Here is a 20,087-nt window from a genome sequence, read left to right on the forward strand (position 1 = left end):
TATTGGTTTTACAACATTTTTAAGAAAAACAAACAAACACAAAAAGTGACAGACATACATGAATAGTTTCAAACATATTTTCATAAACCTCTTTTCTTGAACTTCCCCGTACCCCCCCTCTCTGCATCCCAATGTCCATAATTCAACTAGCAACTCCCAGTTGTTACTTTCTAATCTCTGTCATCTTAGTCCTCTTTTATAGTCTAGCCTTGTATCCCTGTACCCTTTTGCTTCTGGAAACCACAACATTTTAGCATTCATTAAGTTTATAGTAGTCCTTAAGATAACTTTTAAATTTTCTCCATTCTTCTTCCACCGTCTCTTTTCGTTGATCACGGATTCTGCCTGTCATCTCGGCCAGTGTCATATAGTCCATCACTTTCATCTGCCATTCTTCCAAAGTGGGTAAATCTTGTGTCTTCCAATACTTTGCGATAAGTATTCTTGCTGCTGTTGTGGCATACATGAAGAAAGTTCTATCTTTCTTTGTCACCAATTGGCCTACAATGCCCAAGAGGAAGGCCTCTGGTTTTTTAGAAAAGGTACATTTAAGTACCTTTTTCATTTCATTATAGATCATTTCCCAGAAGGCCTTTATCTTCGGGCATGTCCACCAAAGGTGATAGAAAGTGCCTTCAGTCTCTTTACACTTCCAACATTTATTGTCGGGCAAATGATAGATTTTTGCCAGTTTGACTGGGGTCATGTACCACCTGTAAACCATTTTCATAATGTTTTCCTTTAAGGCATTACATGCCGTAAATTTAATACCGGTGTTCCATAACCATTCCCAGTCAGCTGACATAATGTTATGTCCAACATCTTGAGCCCACTTAATCATAGCCGATTTAACTGTTTCATCCTGTGTGTTCCATTTCAACAACAAGTTGTACATTCTAGATAGATTCTTAGTATTGGGTTCTAACAATTCAGTCTCTAGTTTTGATTTTTCCACCTGGAAACCGATTTTCCTATCCTGTTTAAAGAATTCCATTATTTGGCGATATTGGAACCAATTTTCTACTTTATGCTTCAATTTCTCCTGACTTTGTAGTTTGAATTTATCTCCATCCTGTTCTAAGATTTCCCAATACTTCGGCCATCCGACCTCCATATTGAGTTTCTTCACTGCTTTAGCCTCCACTGGTGACACCCATCTAGGGGTTTTATTTTCCAATAGATCTTTATATCTTATCCAAACATTAAATAATGCTTTTCTAACAATGTGATTTTTAAAGGCACTGTTAACTTTATCATACCAAAGATATGCATGCCAACCGAAAGCATTATTGAAACCTTCCAGATCCAAGATGTCCGTGTTCTCGAGGAGCATCCATTCTTTCAGCCAGCAAAAAGCTGCTGCCTCATAATACAATTTTAGGTCCGGCAGGGCAAAACCCCCTCTTTCTTTAGCGTCAGTCAATATTTTAAATTTAATTCGGGGCTTTTTGCCCTGCCAGACAAATTTCGAGATGTCTTTGTGCCACCTCTTAAAACATTCCATCTTGTCAAGAATCTGCAAGGTCTGAAACAAAAACAACATTCTAGGCAATACATTCATTTTAATTACTGCAATTCGGCCTAACATTGACAGTTTCAAATTTGACCATATTTCTAGATCTTTTTTAATTTCTGACCAACATTTTTCATAGTTGTCCTTATACAAATTCACATTCTTAGATGTTAAATAAACCCCTAGGTATTTCACCTTCTTGACCACAGTCAAACCTGTTTCCTCTTGAAATTTCTCCTTTTCCATATCTGTTAGATTTTTCCCTAAAACTTTAGTTTTTTGCTTATTCAACTTAAATCCAGCTACCTGGCCAAATTGTTGTATTATTTCTAGGACCTTTTTCGTACTAGTGTTTGGCTCTTGCAAAGTCAATACTAGGTCATCTGCATACGCTCTTAACTTATACTGTTTAGCTCCGACCTGCACACCTTTGACCTGCTGGTCATTTCTTATCATATTCAGCAACACCTCCAGAACTGAAATAAAAAGTAATGGGGAAATTGGGCACCCCTGTCGTGTTCCTTTTTCTATCTTAAGTTCCTCAGTCACGACATTATTTACAATCAGTTTAGCTTTTTGTTCAGAATATATTGCAGCCATACCATTCTCAAAACCCTGGCCTACCCCCATCCCATGAAGATTCTTCCTCATAAAACTCCAAGAAATATTATCGAAGGCTTTCTCCGCATCCACAAAGATCAATACTGCTTTAGTGTTTATATTCACCTCTAGCTTTTCCAAAATGTCTATTACATTCCTTACATTATCTGCTAGGTGTCTCTTAGGGAGAAAGCCTGCTTGGTCTCTATGAATCTTCTCCATCAAGACTCTTTTAAATCTTTTTGCCAAAATGTCTGCAAAAATTTTGTAATCCACATTAAGCAGTGATATTGGGCGGTAGTTCTTAAGTTGGGTCTTTTCAGTCTCTGACTTTGGTATGAGTGAAATATATGCCTCTTTCCACGATTCAGGTGCCCTTTTTCCCTCAAGGATCTCATTACAAACTTCTCTTAGTGGTTGAGTCAGCCATTCCTTCAGCGATTTGTAGTATCTGGAAGTCAGTCCATCTGGTCCCGGAGATTTGCCCAATTGCATATTCTGAATGGCAGCCTCTATCTCTTGTTCTGAGATTCTCTGGTTCAAATCCATCTTACTTTGATGAGAGATGTTTCGTAGTCCATATCTTCCAAGGAATTTATCTATATCTTCTTCTTTTTGCGGGCCTTGAGTGTAAAGTTTTTTAAAATAACTTAAAAAGCAATTTCTAATTTCATTGGGTTTAGATATGTTCTTTCCATCCACCTCTAGGCTTGTAACTGTATTTAGTTTCTGCCTTTTCTTCAGTTGCCATGCCAAAAGTTTACCACATTTATTTGCTGATTCAAAAGTCTTTTGCTTCATTTGCTTTATCTTCCATTCAATCTCTTGGTTCATCAATTCCATATATTGTGTTTGATATAACTTGATCTCTCTTAAAATATCCTGAGACTTTGGTTTTGTTCTTAATTTCCTCTCTCCTTCCTTTATCATTTCCAAAATCTTCTCTTTTTTCTCAGTTTGTTTTTTCCTCTTTATTGAATTTTGTTGAATCAAAAATCCTCTCATAACCGCTTTACTTGCGTCCCAGATCACTCTTTTCTCCACGTCGGTCCTCAAATTTATTTCAAAATAGTCTTTTAGGGTCTTTTGGGCCTTCGTGAGAATCTCCTTATCTCGAAAGAGGGTGTCATTCATTCTCCATCTAAATTGACCAGTTATTGTGAGTTTCATCTCCATCTTCACGGCGTTATGGTCGGAGCAAGTTTTTGGGCAGATTTCCACTTTCTTAATCTTTGGAGCCAGTCCACTAGTAACCCAGATTTGGTCAATTCTGGTCCAGGTCATCATTGCTTGGGAGAAAAAGGTTCCCTCTCTCTCCAGAGGGTTCCTTGTTCTCCAAATGTCTATCAAGTCCATGTTTTCTGTCATTTCGAAAAAAGTCTTAGGGAGTCTCCCTTCTTTAGTGACTGTTAGTCTTTGTGCCTTGTCCATATTAGTGGAGACCACGCCATTCATGTCTCCCATGATTATCATATTGTAATCCAGATAGTCCGTCAAAGTTTCATGAAGTCTCTTAAAGAAGTCAGATTTGCCTTCATTTGGTGCATAAATTCCAACAACTAGAAATTTTTCTCCTTGTACTTGTATCTCCACAGCCAGATATCTCCCTTGTTCATCTTTGAATATCATTTTTGGAGCCCATTTCTCCTTCACATATATTACCACTCCTCTCTTCTTAACTTTGTCTGATGAAATAAATTCTTGTCCTAACCTTTTATTTGTGAGTAATCTCCTGTGGGCTCTGGTTATGTGAGTTTCTTGTAAACATATCAAGTCCAGTTGTTCTCTATTCAAAATATGAAATACTTGTCTTCTCTTCAAAGGCCCATTCAGTCCATTACAATTCCAACTAAGGAATTGCAAAGCCATCTTGTTATTTTCTTAAGGCTCCTCCAACAGCTCCAAGTTGTTGCTCTTCTTCTGATGGTGGTGGTTTTTGTCCAAACGAGAGATTCAGGATATCCAGTGCTCTCCTCTGTTCTGCAAGTACGTCCACAGTCCCCTTCTGTAGGTCCTCCTGGTATCTTGCCAAAAATTTGTCTTTATCTTGAATTGTCTTTATTTTCACTTTCTTTGCCTTGTAGTCGAATGACAGTCCTTGTGGGAACTCCCACCTGAAACGGATAGAATTTTTCTTTAGCAAAAGAACCAAGTCCTTGTAGAAGTTTCTTAAATCCAAAATATATTTTGGGATATCTTTAAAGATCTGTACAGCTGAATTTCCAATTTGCAAGGCCTTTTCAAAGTGTAGTCCTAATATTTTATCTCTTTCCTCCTTGGATCTGAGTGTAATCAAGCAGTCTCTCGGTGTCTTTCTATCTTGCTTTTTACCCAGTCTAAAGGCAGTCGTAATTTTAAATTCGTCTTCCTCAAGGTCCCAGCAATCCGCAAACTCCCGTGTCAAATATTCCACAAGGTTGTCTCTTTCATTCTCCGGAATCAGTCTTAATTTTAAATTTCTCTCTTTCCTCTGTAACTCCCACAAGGCCAAAGTTGCATCATGCTCATAGACCTTCTTGGCAAGTGGCTCTAATTTCTCCTGTGTCTCTCCGGCAGTGGCTTTTGCCTCTTCGGCAATTTGGCGCGTGGTGGCGTTTTCCTCCACCAATTTGTTTATAGATTCTGTATTCTGGTTTAATCTTGCTGATATTTCTGTTAATTTTTGTGTGTTCTCTGAAGTCTGTTTTGTCAAAGACTCCAGAGTTTGGTTTATCTTGAGCAAGGCCTCTGTCACAGCTTCCATAGAGACGGCTGCTCCTTTGTCTTGTCCTGTTGTTCCTACTGATCCGGCTGTTGCGCCTGAAATTGAGCCTCTTTTCTTTGCCTGTTGCAGCTGCAGCTGTTGTTGTTGTTGTTGTTGCTTGATCTTGGCTCTTGTAACTATCTCTTCTTGTGGGCCACTCATGTCAAGGTCAATTCCCACGGGATTATTCTCCCTTGGAAAATTCCACTGTCTTAGGCCGTACCAAGTTTTACTTTATCCTCTAGAGGGAGCAAATCAAAATGGCCATAGAACGGGATTTCCAAATACAAAAACAAAGGAGACAGTCCAAGATGTAAAAAAGAAGGAGATTAACACAGTCAAAGTCAATGTTGCTAAAGACTTATAACTTCAAATTGCCACAGTTGCCCAGTTTATATTGTTTCTTCTTATGATATACAGTGATCAGGCACTGTGGAAACTTTGTATCAAAGTATCACTTCACAGGAAAAAGTCAGTTCAGTGTACTAAAAAGGCAGACCGTTTCATGCTTTCAAATAGGTGAGATAGCAGAGGTTTTTTTCCTCCAAATAGATCATGCAGTTGTTGGTCCGATTCACCTCCCCTCTGCCCTGCTTGCTAGAGGGGAGATCAAAGGTCTAAATGTCCGGTTTATATGATCAAAGAGCAAGTTTAAACGGATGCAAGTTTAGAGTTCCGTTGCTTTCACTTTCATGCAGTCGGGGGGAGGCAGACTTCCTTTGCTTAAATCTCCCCGTTTTTAGCCCAATTTCTAAAATTTTAAAGGGTCCCGATTATTTTCCAGCTCTTACTCACGGGAATTCAGTCCAAATTTTCTTTTCAGGAAGGAATCGGCGCTCTCCGCTTATGGCGACGCGGCTTCACTTCGCAGGCTGGGTAGCGACTCTCAGCACCGCGCTCTCTCCCGATGTCGATCCGTAGCCTTTAAAAAGGCTCTTTCACGGTACCGGGGGGGCGCGAAGGTGCCCACCGAGTCTCCTTGTTCTCAGGCTTCAGCGCCTGGGATTTTAGGGGTCCCCCGCTCGCCGTAGCGGGTAAGACCCGAACTTGCGAAGCAGTCCTTCTCCGGAGCTCGGAGGTAGGACCGCCATTAAGCGCTGGCACCGACCGGAAGTCTCCAGTTGCCAACTCTTCAACCTCCCCTGGCTCTTCTGCCTTTAACAGCCGCTGTTTCTGCAGGCAGTAGCAGGTGACCATATTTGACCTCCCTGTAATTATTAAAGTGAAAAGCAGGCCAGTGTTTCATGATAGTTTTTCTGGTCAGGCTGGCAATGCTGATGACTCTTCCTCCATTGCCAGTGAGGAGTCAGAACCCTTTGGCTAAGATGTGCAGAAAAGGCAGTTCCCCACATTCTTTGTCATGCTTCAGAGTGACCAACGGACAGATCTTGGGGACAATGTCCTGTGTAGGAAGCTGCCTTAAACAGAGTGAGACCAATTGGTCCATCTAGCTCAGTGTTGTCTACACTGACTCTCAGCTGCTCTCCAGAATTTAAGTCAGGAGTCTCTCCTAGATTTAGATGGAGATGCCAGGGACTGAACTGCAATCTACAAGGGGCACCAGTTTGTGTAGAGAGCATCACTTTGCACAGAAGAAAATGCAGGAGTAGGGGAGACAGAAATCACCCTTTGTTTTGCCTTTGCACCCAGCATCTGAGTCTTTGGGTTGTCCATTGCTGGAGATGTACTGTCAAATGATAGCTTAGGGCAGCCTTCCCCAACCTCCAGATGTTGGACTCCAACTCCCATCACTCCCATCATTCCTTGCGGCGAGCATCACCAGGGATAACAGGAGCTGTTCTCCTACAACATCTGGAGTGCCACAGATGTTCCCTACCACACCTGCAGCAAACTTCCAGCAGCCCTGCTGCATTTAACTCCATTCCTATTTGTACGGGGCCCGGAGTTGATTCCTATTCCTTCCCACCCGGTAATGAACCCAGTTTGGTTCTGAAGCATGCGTACTCTGTGGCCAACAGAGCAGGCTGGCTTAGTCAAAGCAATGTGAATTGGAGGTCAGCTAGGGGAGACTATTGCAGTGTCGGTGGCAGGTTGATTTGGCCCCTTTGGCTAGGAAGCGAGTTTGGTTCACCTGAGCACGATTCCCTTTAACGCCTGGGAAATTCACAGATCCCCCCGTCAGGCAGCATCATGCTGTCCATGACGTACAGCGGGAGCCTCCGGAGCGTGGCCAGTAGGTGCCATTCGGAGTGGGGGCTGCACCAGATCCAGCAGACGGACACGGTGGAACTGCAGAGGCTCAGGGATGTCCGGGTGGCAGCCCAGGCCAGGATCAGGGAGGAGTTCCTGCGGATGCACGGGCTGTCCCTGGATGAGTGCACAGCGCAAACGACCGGCATGAAGTATAGGTAAGCAAAAGCAACTTTCTCGAGGGAGCCAACATGCCAAGGGTGGGGAACTTTTTCTTGCAGGCCTAGAGCCTCACTCATGACTTCACAAGCTTCTAGGGGCCACGTGCAATGAAACAGTAGTACAGGATCTGTTCCGGAGCCCTGTTTGCATCCTGAAGCGAACGCAACCTGCGTCTGCACATGCATGGGTTGCAATTCGCCGCTTCCGTGCATGCGGAGTGCAACCCAAAAAGGCTTAACCTGAAGCAACTTCAACCCGAGGTATGACTGTAATAATAATATTTCTGTCCATCCTTTCTCCCAAGCTGTGATTCAAGGCAGTTTCCAACATTTAAAAGCAAAGTAGTTAAAAACAACAATTAAAATATATAATTTAGAGCCAGCAATCAAAGTACAGTGATACCTTGGTACTCGAACAGCTTGGCTTCCAAACAAATCGACTCCCAAACGCAGCAAATCTGGAAGTAAGTGTTCCAGCTTGTGAACGCTTTTCGGAAGCCGAACATCCGACGTGGCTTCTGCATGAGTCCAGGAAGCTCCTGCAGCCAATTGGAAGCCGTGCCTTGGTTTTTGAATGGTTTCGGGAGTCAAACAGACTCCTGGAACAGATTAAGTTTGAGAACCAAGGTTCCCTGACAGCAGCCTAGTGATCAGCCATGCCTGCTCCTAAGTTTCCAAAAGCCTCTCTGAACAGGAAGGTCTTAGCCGACCAGTGGAAGGATAATGGAGAGGGAGCCAGTTGCACCTCTCTTGGGAGGGAGGTTTTTTTGTGTTTTTTTTAAGTGATATTTATTGAAGTTTTACAAACATTAATAAGTTTCAAAGTTTAAACTTAAAAAATAAGGACAGAAAATAACCCTAATAGAATAAAAAAGAATTACAAAAATAAAACATGAAAAATACAAAATAGAAAACAGTTAACAAGAAGAAAGAAGAAAAGGGGAAAAAAATCAATAATTTCATATCTTATACTTCATTTACTAGTTTCCTGACCTCCTCACACCTCCCTTTTTGTATTCCAGTTCAGATATTTAATTCAGCAAGTCCTTACCCTCTATCATTTGTCCTTGCCCAGCATCTTAACCTATTATAAATACATATTTTCCACCATTATCAATCCATATTTACATATTTTTGTTAATCTTTTTACCAACACCGCTTGTTTTCAATCCAACATCCCTTTAACATTCATTAATTTTACAGTATTTCTGCAAGTAGTCTTTGAATTTTTCCCATTCTTCTTCCACCGCCTCTTCTCCCTGATCTCGGATTCTGCCAGTCATTTCTGCCAATTCCATGTACTCTATCACCTTCATCTGCCATTCTTCCAGGGTGGGTAGATCTTGTGTCTTCCAATACTTTGCGATGAGTATTCTTGCTGCTGTTGTGGCGTACATAAAGAAAGTTCTATCCTTCTTTGGCACCATTTGGCCAACCATGCCCAGGAGAAAGGCCTCTGGTTTCTTCAAGAAGGTATATTTAAATACCCTTTTCATTTCATTATATATCACAACTATTCCCAGTCAGCAAACATAATATTATGTCCACAAACTGGGTGTTCAGCCACAGAAAAGGCACTTTCCCTCTCTTCTGTCAATACCAGCCATGTCTCTGATGTCGATGGGACCGAGAGAAGGTGCACCCCATAGGCTCTCGGCACCCAAGGAGGCTTGTGTGTAGGGAGCTATAATCTTCCAGGTAGCCCTGGTAGCCTGGTCCCAAGCCATATATGTAACCATAAGTGAGTGGGAAAGGGCAGGAAAAGAGAACACTGGAGGGCTGGGCATGAAGGAGAGAACACCAGTTAGTGCAAAGGAAGAGTGCAGGGGAGGAGCTAAGGGATTATTTGACCTGGGTGAGGGGAGTGCCCCCTCCAGGTGCCATGCCAGGTAGGGTATCATCGCAGCCCCCCTCCTGATGCACACCATGCACTACCTGGATGCACATTGCGCATCCCCTGTGCCATGTGCCATGCGCCACGCCCCTGCAGGCAGCACGTCACGCCCCTGGAACACACGCCATGCCCCCAGGATGCGCGCCAGCCACATTCCCTCCTGTTCTCTGCCCCTGGTGCCGGAGCATGCAGCTCCGCCGCTGGAGGAGAGCAAAAACCTCCTGAAGTGTCAGAAGTAGCTACTATTCCACCTTTTTCTCCCTTCTATCAGGCCACTTTTTTCGGGGGGGGTGAGGCTCTTCCAGCACCCCATGTTTTATAAACCTTCTGCATAGAATTTTATGGAATAAAGAATAAATGGAATGGAACGCCTCCTTACACCACAGGGCCCTAACCTTGGTCTTAAGATGTGCTTCTGATCTCCTGTGTTTTCCTTTTCTAATGCCCGTTTAAAGGCGTTAGGGAGATCCCAAAGGAATCTGGAGATGGCATTTAGTCCGGACTCCGATCCACCGAGCTGATAGGCTAAGTTACTGAAACAGAACACTAACAGTGTCTTGGTCAAGGGCAGGAAATCTCCACCTGCCTTTTCTGGGTTCACTGTAGTCAAAAGGACCTGCCATCAAAATGCCGCTAGATGGCGCTCTCCTCCTTACACATCAGTGTGTCTGTGTATTTGCGTGTGGTGGGATTGACATTTCTAGCAGCCAAGGCTCCTTTTAGATCACCGCTTCCCTGGCTGTGGAGTCCACCCTGCAAGTGAGGCATGCAGCCTGTGCAAGAGGTTCAGGGGCTTTATAAGTAAACCCCAAATGCCCTGCAGTCTGATGGTTGGTGTGCTTGCATTCCCACAAAACTAAAAAAACGGTGAATAACTTCATCGGTACTATAAATATTCCACATGAATAGGGGCATTTTTTGCTTGCACACTTTGGGCAGCAGTTACGAAATTAATAATAATAATAATAATAATAATAATAATAATAATAATAATAATAATAATAATAGTTTTATTGTTTATATCCCGCCCATCTGGCTGGGTTTACCCCAGCCACTCTGGGTGGCTTCCAGCAAAATAAATAGTTAAACCTACAGCTGAAATGCACAAAACCAGCATCTGCCAAAAACCTTAAGCTCCGGAATTCACGTGACAATAATTTGGTAGGTCACCAAGAAAATCTGGACTTGTTGTACTCGAAAAGCTTGGGGACCACTGCTTTTGGTGGTGTCGTATGCACATGGGAGATGGTTATGCTTCAGGGCTTTAATAACAACTCGGTGACTACGTGGGCAAGGCCCAATCCTGCGGCTGTACAGTGGTACCTCGGGTTAAGTACTTAATTCGTTCCGGAGGTCCGTACTTAACCTGAAACTGTTCTTAACCTGAAGCACCACTTTAGCTAATGGGGCCTCCTGCTGCCTCCGCACCATCAGAGCATGATTTCTTTTCTCATCCTGAAGCAAAGTTCTTAACCCGAGGTACTACTTCTGGGTTAGTGGAGTCTGTAACCTGAAGCATATGTAACCCGACGTACCACATGTATACACACACACATGCTTAAGAACATGGGAAGATCTTTGCAGCTTGATCAGAGTAAAGGCTCATTTCCTCCAGCACCCTGTTCCCGTAGTGGTGAACTAGATGCCCCAGGTTGCATTCATATTGTAAATTTCCACATTGCATTTAATCTGTCAAACAACATAAAAGCCGTTTCTGAAAATGGAATATAGTGCATAATCAGCACTCATTTCAGGGAGCCCAGAAGAAAAAAAGAACCCATTTTTCTTAACCCAGAAAATCATGGCAATAAAGTGATGAAAATTGGGTTGCTATACTGGCATACAGTTCTTTCCTGCCGTTTCCGTGGGGGAATCATGGAGGGAACACAGGCAAAGTATGTAAGGAAAGGGGAGCCAATAGCAACATTGTCCAAAGATGTTTGTTGTCATTCCACAGACTTTGGTGTGAATGAAATTTAGCAAGACTTCTCGGTATATCGGTCAGAAAGCCACAATTCCATGGCAGGCACTGTGGAGTGAAAGGAATGTTAGAAAATGAGACGGAAGTGCTAACATTATAATGAGGACAGCTAATGCAACAATCCCCACATCTGAAAGCACCCCCCAAAGGAAAACATGCAAGCAGGAATACAAGTCCCCACTTGTGTTTCCCAGGAACTAGTAATGCAGAGGCATCCTTCCTCTGATCCTCCAGGCAATACTCATCCATAGTGCCAAGTAGCCATTGGTAGCCTTGTACTCCAAAAGTCTGCCTAATCTCCTTTCAGAGCCATCAAATTGGGCAAACATTGCCACTACCACACCTTATGGTAAGGCAAAGGGACCCCTGACCATTAGGTCCAGTCATGACCAACTCTGGGGTTGCGGCGCTCATCTCGCTTTATTGGCCGAGGGAGCCAGCATACAGCTTCTGGGTCAAGTGGCCAGCATGACTAAGCCGCTTCTGGCGAACCAGAGCAGCACACGGAAACACTGTTTACCTTCCTGCCGGAGTGGTTACCAATTTATCTACTTGCACTTTGACGTGCTTTCGAACTGCTAGGTTGGCAGGAGCAGGGACCAAGCAACAGGAGCTCACCCCGCCACGGGGATTCGAACCTCCGACCTTCTGATCGGCAAGTCCTAGGCTCTGTGGTTTAACCCACAGTGCCACCCGCGTCCCAGAGACAGGAAAAAACATCTCACCCACTGTGGAAACCTTTTAGGAAACCAAAGTGTCCATAAACATCAAGAGATTCTGTGAAAATAGTTTTCTGGGTCTCTTCTCCTGAACAGAAACAGAGACACTTCTACTTGTGGCTTAGTGATTGGGGCAGGAAGGCTAGAAAAGCAAATCCTCGCTCTGAGGCTGCCAACCTGTGTGCGCTGACCCAGTGCAGCTTACATGTGGATTGGGTTGCACTGCGCATGGAGTGTTTTCACAGCTTTTGATCAGTGATGATTTGCACCTGGCAAAGCTGAATCCAAATCTCTTTACACCTGCAGCTTCTGTTTCCTAGCTGCAGCCCAGTCTTTCAAATTCCTTCCTTCACAGAGCATTGTCTTTATTTTCCGCTTTCATTTTCTGCTGTCACTACAAAACGCCACACAAAAATGCAACTGCGTGTGGAGGCTTCGGAGCATTTTCCCTGTTCTTAGCAAACTCTGTATTATCCTGCATCGGTGCAGTACTGTTGCACAGATGCAAGTAAATCTGAAAGTGTGCCCTATTTCACAATTGCCTTGTGCACCCACACTGGCACTTTCAGAAAGTTATGGAATAATTGATAATAAAGTTAATTCTAGTCTGGCTTTTCCTTGAGCCAGAGATAGAGCTAGGAGCTGAGTCTCAAGAGCAGGTACTGCAGTTGCCTCCAAAGTCTTGTGCCTGGGTCAAATGTCTCCCATTGAGTTTATTGTAGGCATTACAATACCATCCTTAAATAGAAGGGTCCACATGCCTGCCGGCTTGGTTATTAAAGATCCAAGATAAAGGAGGGCTGCTACTTGGTAACAAAGCTTTCCCCTTTTACTCATCTAGATTAGAGATCTTGTTAAGCAAGGTCCTTTGTTACTGTATTACTGGCATGGCAGGTAAAAGGAATCAGCCAGGACCTGAGTAGAGTCAGAATTTTTGGTTCTCCCTCTCCAAAGGCTCACCTGCCATGGTTGGACACTGCAAGAATAGGATGCCAGACTAGATGGGCCTTTGGCCTGATCCAGCAAGCTCTTCTGATTTTTTAAGGACAGTAATGCTTCTGAATACCAGTTGCTGGAAGCCACAGGAAAGCAGAGTGCTTGTGGACTTCCCCATTGGGGCATCTGGTTGGTCACTGTGACAACAGGATGCTGGACTAGATGTATCCTTGGCCTGATCCAGCCTCTTCTGTCCTGTCGTTTTCATTCTTCCTAGATGGATGGTGCAATAATAATTCATGAAGATTTGCAAGTGCACTGTTGAACTCTGGCTCCTGTAGCTCATCCTGGTTCTGATCCCACCTCCGAAATGGCAGTCCTTGTTTTTGAAAGGGCATTGCTTTCCTCCTCTGCCCACCCCTCCAGCCACACACTTCCTGAGAGCAGGATCTTTAATGAAGGCAGGGGCCCCAAATGCCAAGCGCTTGCTGTGATGCTAAGTTATTCAAAGCCCTGCTGCCTTTTCCACCCTTGGGCGCCTGCGTCCGGGAAGGATTGTTCAGCAAGCCGCCATCCTGCAGGCAAGGGCTGGCAATTCCCCCCCCCCGCCCCAGGCCTTGTAGGAGAGAAACCTGAGAGCCAAGATGCCCCGTCGAGCTGGCAGATTGACTCGGAGGGCGGGAGCAGCTGGCATCCCATGAATATTGCATGCTCTTCCCTGCCCTGGCGCAGAGGGACCATGAATATTTCAAGTGGCTCTGTTTATTAGTTTTGACGGATCGAAGGATGTTTGGGAGAGTGTCTGATTACGCTCGCCTAATAAGGGTTGATATATTATTAATCTCTCCTGGGGCCTGCGAAGTCAGGCGGGGAGCTGGAAGTTCGTCAGGACCACCGAAACCTTTTTTAAATAAAGTTGATAAACCAAAAAGCAGATTAAAACACATATCGACAGCCTACTTGCCTGGTGAGATGCTGAATTCTACAGGCAACACTATGCAATTGTAGGCTCCCCAAACCAGAGCAGCGCACGGAAACGCCGTTTACCTTCCCGCTGGAGTGGTACCTATTTATCTACTTGCACTTTGACATGCTTTCGAACTACTAGGTTGGCAGGAGCAGGGACCGAGCAATGGAAGCTCACCCCGTCACGGGGATTCGAACCGCCGACCTTCTGATCGGCAAGCCTTAGGCTCTGTGGTTAGGCTCCTAGGAGATGCTCCCAAAGACAGCAAGCTATCTTCCACTGTGTCAGGGCACTGGTTCATCTAGCCCAGTGTTGTCGACATTGGCAGTGGCTTTCCTGGGTTCCAGGCAGGGAACGTTCCCACTGAGCCATGGCACTTCCTGAAGCAAGGGCACACCTCAACCCCCAAAGAAAGCTGGACTTAATTTGTGCAGAGCCTTCGAAGTGCATGCTGGGTTTTGGAAAATGGCAAAGCAAGAGATGCGATTCTGATCAAAGATTAGAAATCCTTTCCGGAGAGCTTAATTTAAACCCCACAAATGAAAACAAAATCCAAATGAGGGAAATGGATGGGGTTAAGGGAAGCAATTTCCCACTGATGAATTTCAATGGCTGAATCCGCCGTCGTCAACCCTGGGTGTGTTACAGGCATGGTGTTGGAAGAGCTCAAATGTTTGCATTTCTGCTCCCACGGAAAAGAACCAGTTGCATAAAAGAGTTATGTTTCTTCCTGAGACTATAGAAAGGAATGAGGTACCGTATTTTCCATGCATAAGCCGACCCCTATTTTTTAACCCAAAATTAAGAAATTAAGTTATTTAGCTTTGGGGGGGTGGGAAAGGTCACTTCCACCAATCGCTTGCCCGCCACTGCCCATCGCTTGTCACAGCCACTGCTAATCACACACCTCGCCACAGCCACCAGTTGTCTGCCCGCTCACCGCCATCCACCCGCCCACTTGCCGCAGCTGCCAATCAGCTGCCCACCTCACCACAGCCACCAATCTCCTGCCCAATTGCCGCAGCCACAGCCAATTGCCAGCAGGCCTTGCCACAGCTGCCAATCGCCTGCCCAATCGCTGCTGCCAGTCTTCTGCTTGCTGCTGCCATTAATCACACGTCCCTCCTCGCATTCACTATCCGTGTATAAGACGACAGCCAATTTTCCCCTAATTTTTTTAGCAAAAAGCTTCATCTTATACATGGGAAAATACGGTAATCTGTGTGGAAGAGGGGTGGGTATGGGTGTTTTGACTTGATTTGTAGTAAAAGGTAAAGGACCCCTGGACAGTTAAGACAGTCAAAGGTGGCTATGGGGTGCTGCACACATCTCGCTTCTGGCCGAGGGAGCCAGTGTTTGTCTGCACACAGCTTTCCGGGTCATGTTGCCAGCATGACTAAACTGCTTCTGGCACAGCGGGACACCGTGACGAGTGCCAAAGCACACAGAAACACAGTTTACCTTACTGCCCCAGCAGTACCTATTTATCTACTTGCACTAGCGTGCTTTCGAACTGCTAGGTTGTCAGAAACTGGGACAGAGCAATGGGAGCTCACCCCATTGCGCAGATTTGAACCACCATCATTCCGATCAGCAAGCCCTCAAGAGGCTTGTTTAACATGGAGAAGGTCTGAATCCAGCAAATCACTATTGGGAGAGGAATCAGATAAGAGCTCCCTTTTCTCCTGTCTCCCTATTCCCCCAATCTGCAACACCTCACCTGCCATCCAGGAAAATTATGCTGCATCTGATTTGAAAGGTCCACAGATAGCTCACCTTATTTCACTGCCTTGGATTGGGTAATATGTTAACCACAAAGCTTCCAGCTACATGAATTAACTGCCTGTTGCACTCTTACTGGCTATCTAAAGGAAGACAAATGGGATTCCAGAAGTTGCGCAGGATCAGGCCTTGAAGGTTCTCCAAGGGAAAGGAGTTCCAGAGTTGAGAGGCAGCCACTCAGAACACCTATTTGCTGTCCTACCTCAGCCCTTAGATGGGAAGAGGCCTGTTCTAGTCCACATAGTGATTGCAACCAGATGGGGAATTCAGCACCATGAACAGCTCCACTTGGTACTACAGCTAGAGAAATCTTTGAATGTTGATACACCACCAGACAAACTTTTTGTTTAGGACATTTTAACAGGGCCACAGCTTAGTCTGGTTGGCCATCTTCATCTCTGCTGCAAGAAACCCAGTTGTTAAAAGTTTTGCCAACTATTGGCTCCCAACAGAATCGGGGAGACCATGGCTCTGATGTGATTTCCAGGCTAGAGCCTTCAAACTCTTAAGGATGGCAACACAATTCCCCCAGGGTGGAAAGGTGGTGGCAAGGTGAGCTCCCCGTGCACTGCATATTCTGGGGAAATGAAGTCATGCAGGGTTGGAAATGGCTCGTCATCTCAGTGTCAGAGGTAGGGAGGTGTGGTTGGCAGAGAGTGGACTGAAGTTAGTGGGGCAGTGCTCAGTTCACCCTAATGGTGCCAGTCTCTACTGTGCTCAAGTATGACTTTGTCTAGACCAGCGTTTTACAATGTCGGGGCCCCTCGGCCACCTTAGCCAATGGTCAGGAATGAGGCACACTAGTTCAGCAGCCTCTAGAGCAACCTTTCTCAACCTGTGGGTCCCCATATGTTGTTGAACTACAACTCCCATCACCCCTAACTAGCAAGGCCAGAGCTCAGGGATGATGGGAGTTGTAATCCAACAACATCTGGGGACCCACATGTTGAGAACTGCTGCTCTAGAGGGAGCTAGATTGGTCACCTCTGCTCTAGATGCTACATTTGCCAGGGAGATCCCCATGGCAAATATTACACAGAAACAAATTCATTGGTTGGACTACTTGAAGTAAGGTGCTGGGCAAATCCTGCCTTCTTGCTTCTCTCTGTATCTCCATATAATCAAAAGCTAAAGGTTTTGCTTTCTTGTTTTCTTCTTCCTCAACTTCTCCTTGGAAACAAGGAGCAACTGGAACAGAGTTGATCAACCTAGGGCCTTCCAGAGATTGTTGGACTACAGCGTCCATTGGTCCCCAGCCAGGGCTCCTCCCTCCTCCTTTTGAGCAACCCCCACTTCCACACAAACCACCAGTTTGAAGCCACAACCCACTCCTCTTATTCACACCCTTTCATGCCCCTTCCTTCATCTTCAACTCTTTGCTGATGTCATGCAAATCCAGGATTGTTAATGAGGCTCTACAGTTCCTCCAATGGGGGTTGTGTGATGGCAGACCGACACACACACACATATGGGGAAATAGATAGATATATCTGGTTCCTGTCTTTCCTTTGCTCCGGACCATCTAGTCTTTGAATCCATGGGATATTTTCCCCTGCCACTGCTTGCCCTAGAGATCCAAAGATCTCTGTTCCTTTTCACAACTGCCTCACCTATGAGCCTGCAGGATCACCATCCCTTCTTCTTTCAGGAGCATGGAGGTTTTTGTGGATTTGGGTTTTTTGTGTGTGTTTTTAAGAGTTTCCCCAAATTGAATTGAGTGCTGCAATCAGGAGCTGAAGTAAATCTGGATTACGTTGGCTGTATGGATTAAGGAGCTTGCAAGCAGAAGGGAGGGAACGCCAGGCGTTCGGTGATCACTGAATCTTATAAAAAATGGTTAATGAATCTGTGCTGGAAGAAGGTGGTGTGGGCTTAGGAGAGATCAGAGACGCTGAGATGGCCTCTCTGACCCTAGAATCACCTGGCTAGTTTGGCATGCCAGACTAGGACTTGGGAAACCAGGGTTCAAATCCCCATTCAGCCATGGAAGTCTGACTGGATGACTTTGGGCCAATCACAACCTCTCAACTTAACCTACCTCACAGGGTCATTGTGACGATTAAATGGCAATGGGGAGAACCACACACCGTAATTTTCGCTCCATAAGACACACTTTTTTCTTCCTAAAAAGTAAGGGGAAATGTCTGTTCGTCTTATGAAGTGAATGCTGCATGGAGGAGGGATATGTAAGCGGCTCCTGTCCGCTTTGCTGCTTTAAAGCAAGCCACAGAGGGGGGACGGACGGGAACCATGGCTCCCCTTTCTTCCCTCCTCCGTGGCTCGCTTTAAAGCAGCAAAGTGGACAGGAACCGCCCGCTTTGCTGCTTTAAATAGTTTAGTACAACATTTGATTCAGAATATTTTTGTGTGTGTTTTCCTCCTCTAAAAACTAGGTGCGTCTTATGGAGCGAAAAATACGGTATATGCCACCTTGAGCTCCTTCAAGGGAAAGGTGGGGTGTGAATGCAATAAATGAAATGAAAAACAAGCAGCATTGACTAACTTTTTCAGGACCGAAAAGCCTGGGTGAAACCTTGGGGGGTGGGTGTTGGGGAGAATTCAATAAAGACAAGGATTAAAACAGATAGGGGCAGGTTCTTCAAATGCCTCCTTCCCTCTCCCCCTCTCCTGCCCCGTCATTCCTTCTCAGAGAAGAGCCAGGGCACCAGAATAAACTCTCTGTGTCAGCTCATGCCCCGGAGGCAGAGCGGGGCAGGAGCAACTTGCCGTGTGCTAATTCATCCTTGTGTGGGCGTTGCGCATGGCAGGCGCAGAGTGCTGCTTAACAGCGCAGAGAAATGTCCCTCTGCAGCAGAGATCCCAATGCACAGAGGCTCGCTTTGCTAAGCAAGTCAATCTTTCCCCCTTGCTTCTCCCTTGATGCCTTTGCCTTCGACAATCCCCCCCCCCCCGCTGCTCTTTGCCTTCTCTGGAATGCTAGATGGGTTCCTCATGCTGAGCCCAGCAGCAACAAAGCACGTCCACGTTCGGGCATCCCATAATAATAATGGGCTCCCTCTCAAAGAGGAGCCAAAGGTCCCTGCTGCAGAGTGCAGACCAGGGGTCAGCAAACTTTTTCAGCAGGGGGCTGGGTCCACTGTCCCTCAGACCTTGTGGGGGGCCGGATTATATTGGGGGGGGGATGAACAAATTCCTATGCCCCACAAATAAGCTAGAGATGCATTTTAAATAAAAGCACACATTCTACTCATGTAAAAAACACCAGGCAGGCCCCACAAATAACCCAGAGGTGCATTTTAAATAAAAGGACACATTCTACTCATGTAAAAACACGCTGATTCCCGTACTGTCCGCGGGCCAGATTGAGAAGGCTATTGGGCCGGATCCAGCCCCCGGGCCTTAGTTTGCCTACTCCTGGTGTAGACCTTTCTGTGATGAAAAGAGGGGGGAGGCAGTGTCTTGTTTTTTGGGGGGTGGCATTAGGGCAGAGGCGTAGTTTCAGCGCCATGTTGGCAACCCCCTGGTCCAGCACAAGCCTTGCATGGGAGAGGTACCAGGATTTGTCTCTTGCTAGTCAGGCTGGTGGCTCACTGGAGACTAAGGAAGGCTGTTTCCAGAGTAGACAGTCCTTTGTAGGTGGAACATTCCCCTTGAGTTGACACCAAACAGATTTGATTCATTGATGCCATGGGACTCCAGGTTATGCAAGAGGCATAAGAACATTGGAAGGATTAGGCCAATGGCTCATCTAGTCTAGCATCCTGCTTTCACAGTGGCCAGCCAGATGCCCCAATGGGAAACCTGCAAGCAGGACCCAAGCACAAAAGCACTCTCTCCTCTCATGGCTTCCAGCAACTGGCATTCAGAAACATTACTGCCTCCAGCCGTGGAGGCAGAGCACAGCCATCATTGCTAGTAGCCATTGATATCATTATCCTCCTCTATGAATTTGTCCAATCCCCCTTATAGGCATCTAAACCAGTGGCCACATTGCCTCCTGCAGGAGCGAGTTCTGTAGTCTAACTGTGGAACGGATTGTGTCCAGTGTTACTCCTACGTAGAGCAGAACCATTGAGATTAAAGGTTGTGATGCACTTTGGCCCATTAATTTCACTGGGTCTACTCTGAGTAACGCATCGTTGAATACAAATCCACGAGCTGTATTCAACTAACCTGTGCTCAGAGTAGACCCATTGAAATGAATGGACCCGAGCTAATCATGCCCATTAATTTTAATGCGTCTACACTGAGTGAAAGTTAGTGGACTTCAACCCAACATCACCACTTTGGATATTTCTTGTGAGAGATTTCCCTGCGTGCAGAATGCCCCAGATTCAACTCCCAGGATCTTCAGGTAGGGCCAGGGGAAATGGGTTTGAAAACCTGAAGGAGGTCTGTCAGTGCAGACCAGGGACAAAAAACATGCGGCCTTCCAGGTATTGCTGTACCACAGCCCACCACCACCCCTTGCCATTGGCTGGGGCTGATGGGAAATGGAGTCCCAGCTGCATCTGAAGGTCTGCAGGTTCCCTTGACCTGGTAAAGACCATCCTCTGCTAGGTGGGTCAATGGAACCTTTCCCACTCACACATGACCTCCAGCTTTAAGATTAGTTGTCC

General features: G+C 45.6%; 1 protein-coding gene across 7 annotated transcripts in view; it reads left to right on the plus strand.

Annotated features, from left to right (window-relative positions):
- Positions 1 to 20,087, plus strand: part of KCNAB2 (potassium voltage-gated channel subfamily A regulatory beta subunit 2) — a 115,744-nt gene that overhangs the window by 53,296 nt on the left and 42,361 nt on the right. Inside the window, exon 1 of one of the 7 annotated variants that reach the window (XM_081204026.1) lies at positions 6,993 to 7,225. The exons of the other annotated variants lie outside the window; for them this stretch is intronic. Coding sequence (XP_081060152.1) covers positions 7,008 to 7,225 — 218 coding nt within the window. The 5' untranslated portion in view covers positions 6,993 to 7,007. Of the gene's footprint in view, positions 1 to 6,992; positions 7,226 to 20,087 lie in introns of those variants that run through there. 7 annotated transcript variants of the gene reach the window in all.

This window comes from Podarcis bocagei (assembly GCF_964188305.1).
Source record: "Podarcis bocagei genome assembly, chromosome: 7".
NCBI classification, from domain to species: domain Eukaryota; kingdom Metazoa; phylum Chordata; class Lepidosauria; order Squamata; family Lacertidae; genus Podarcis; species Podarcis bocagei.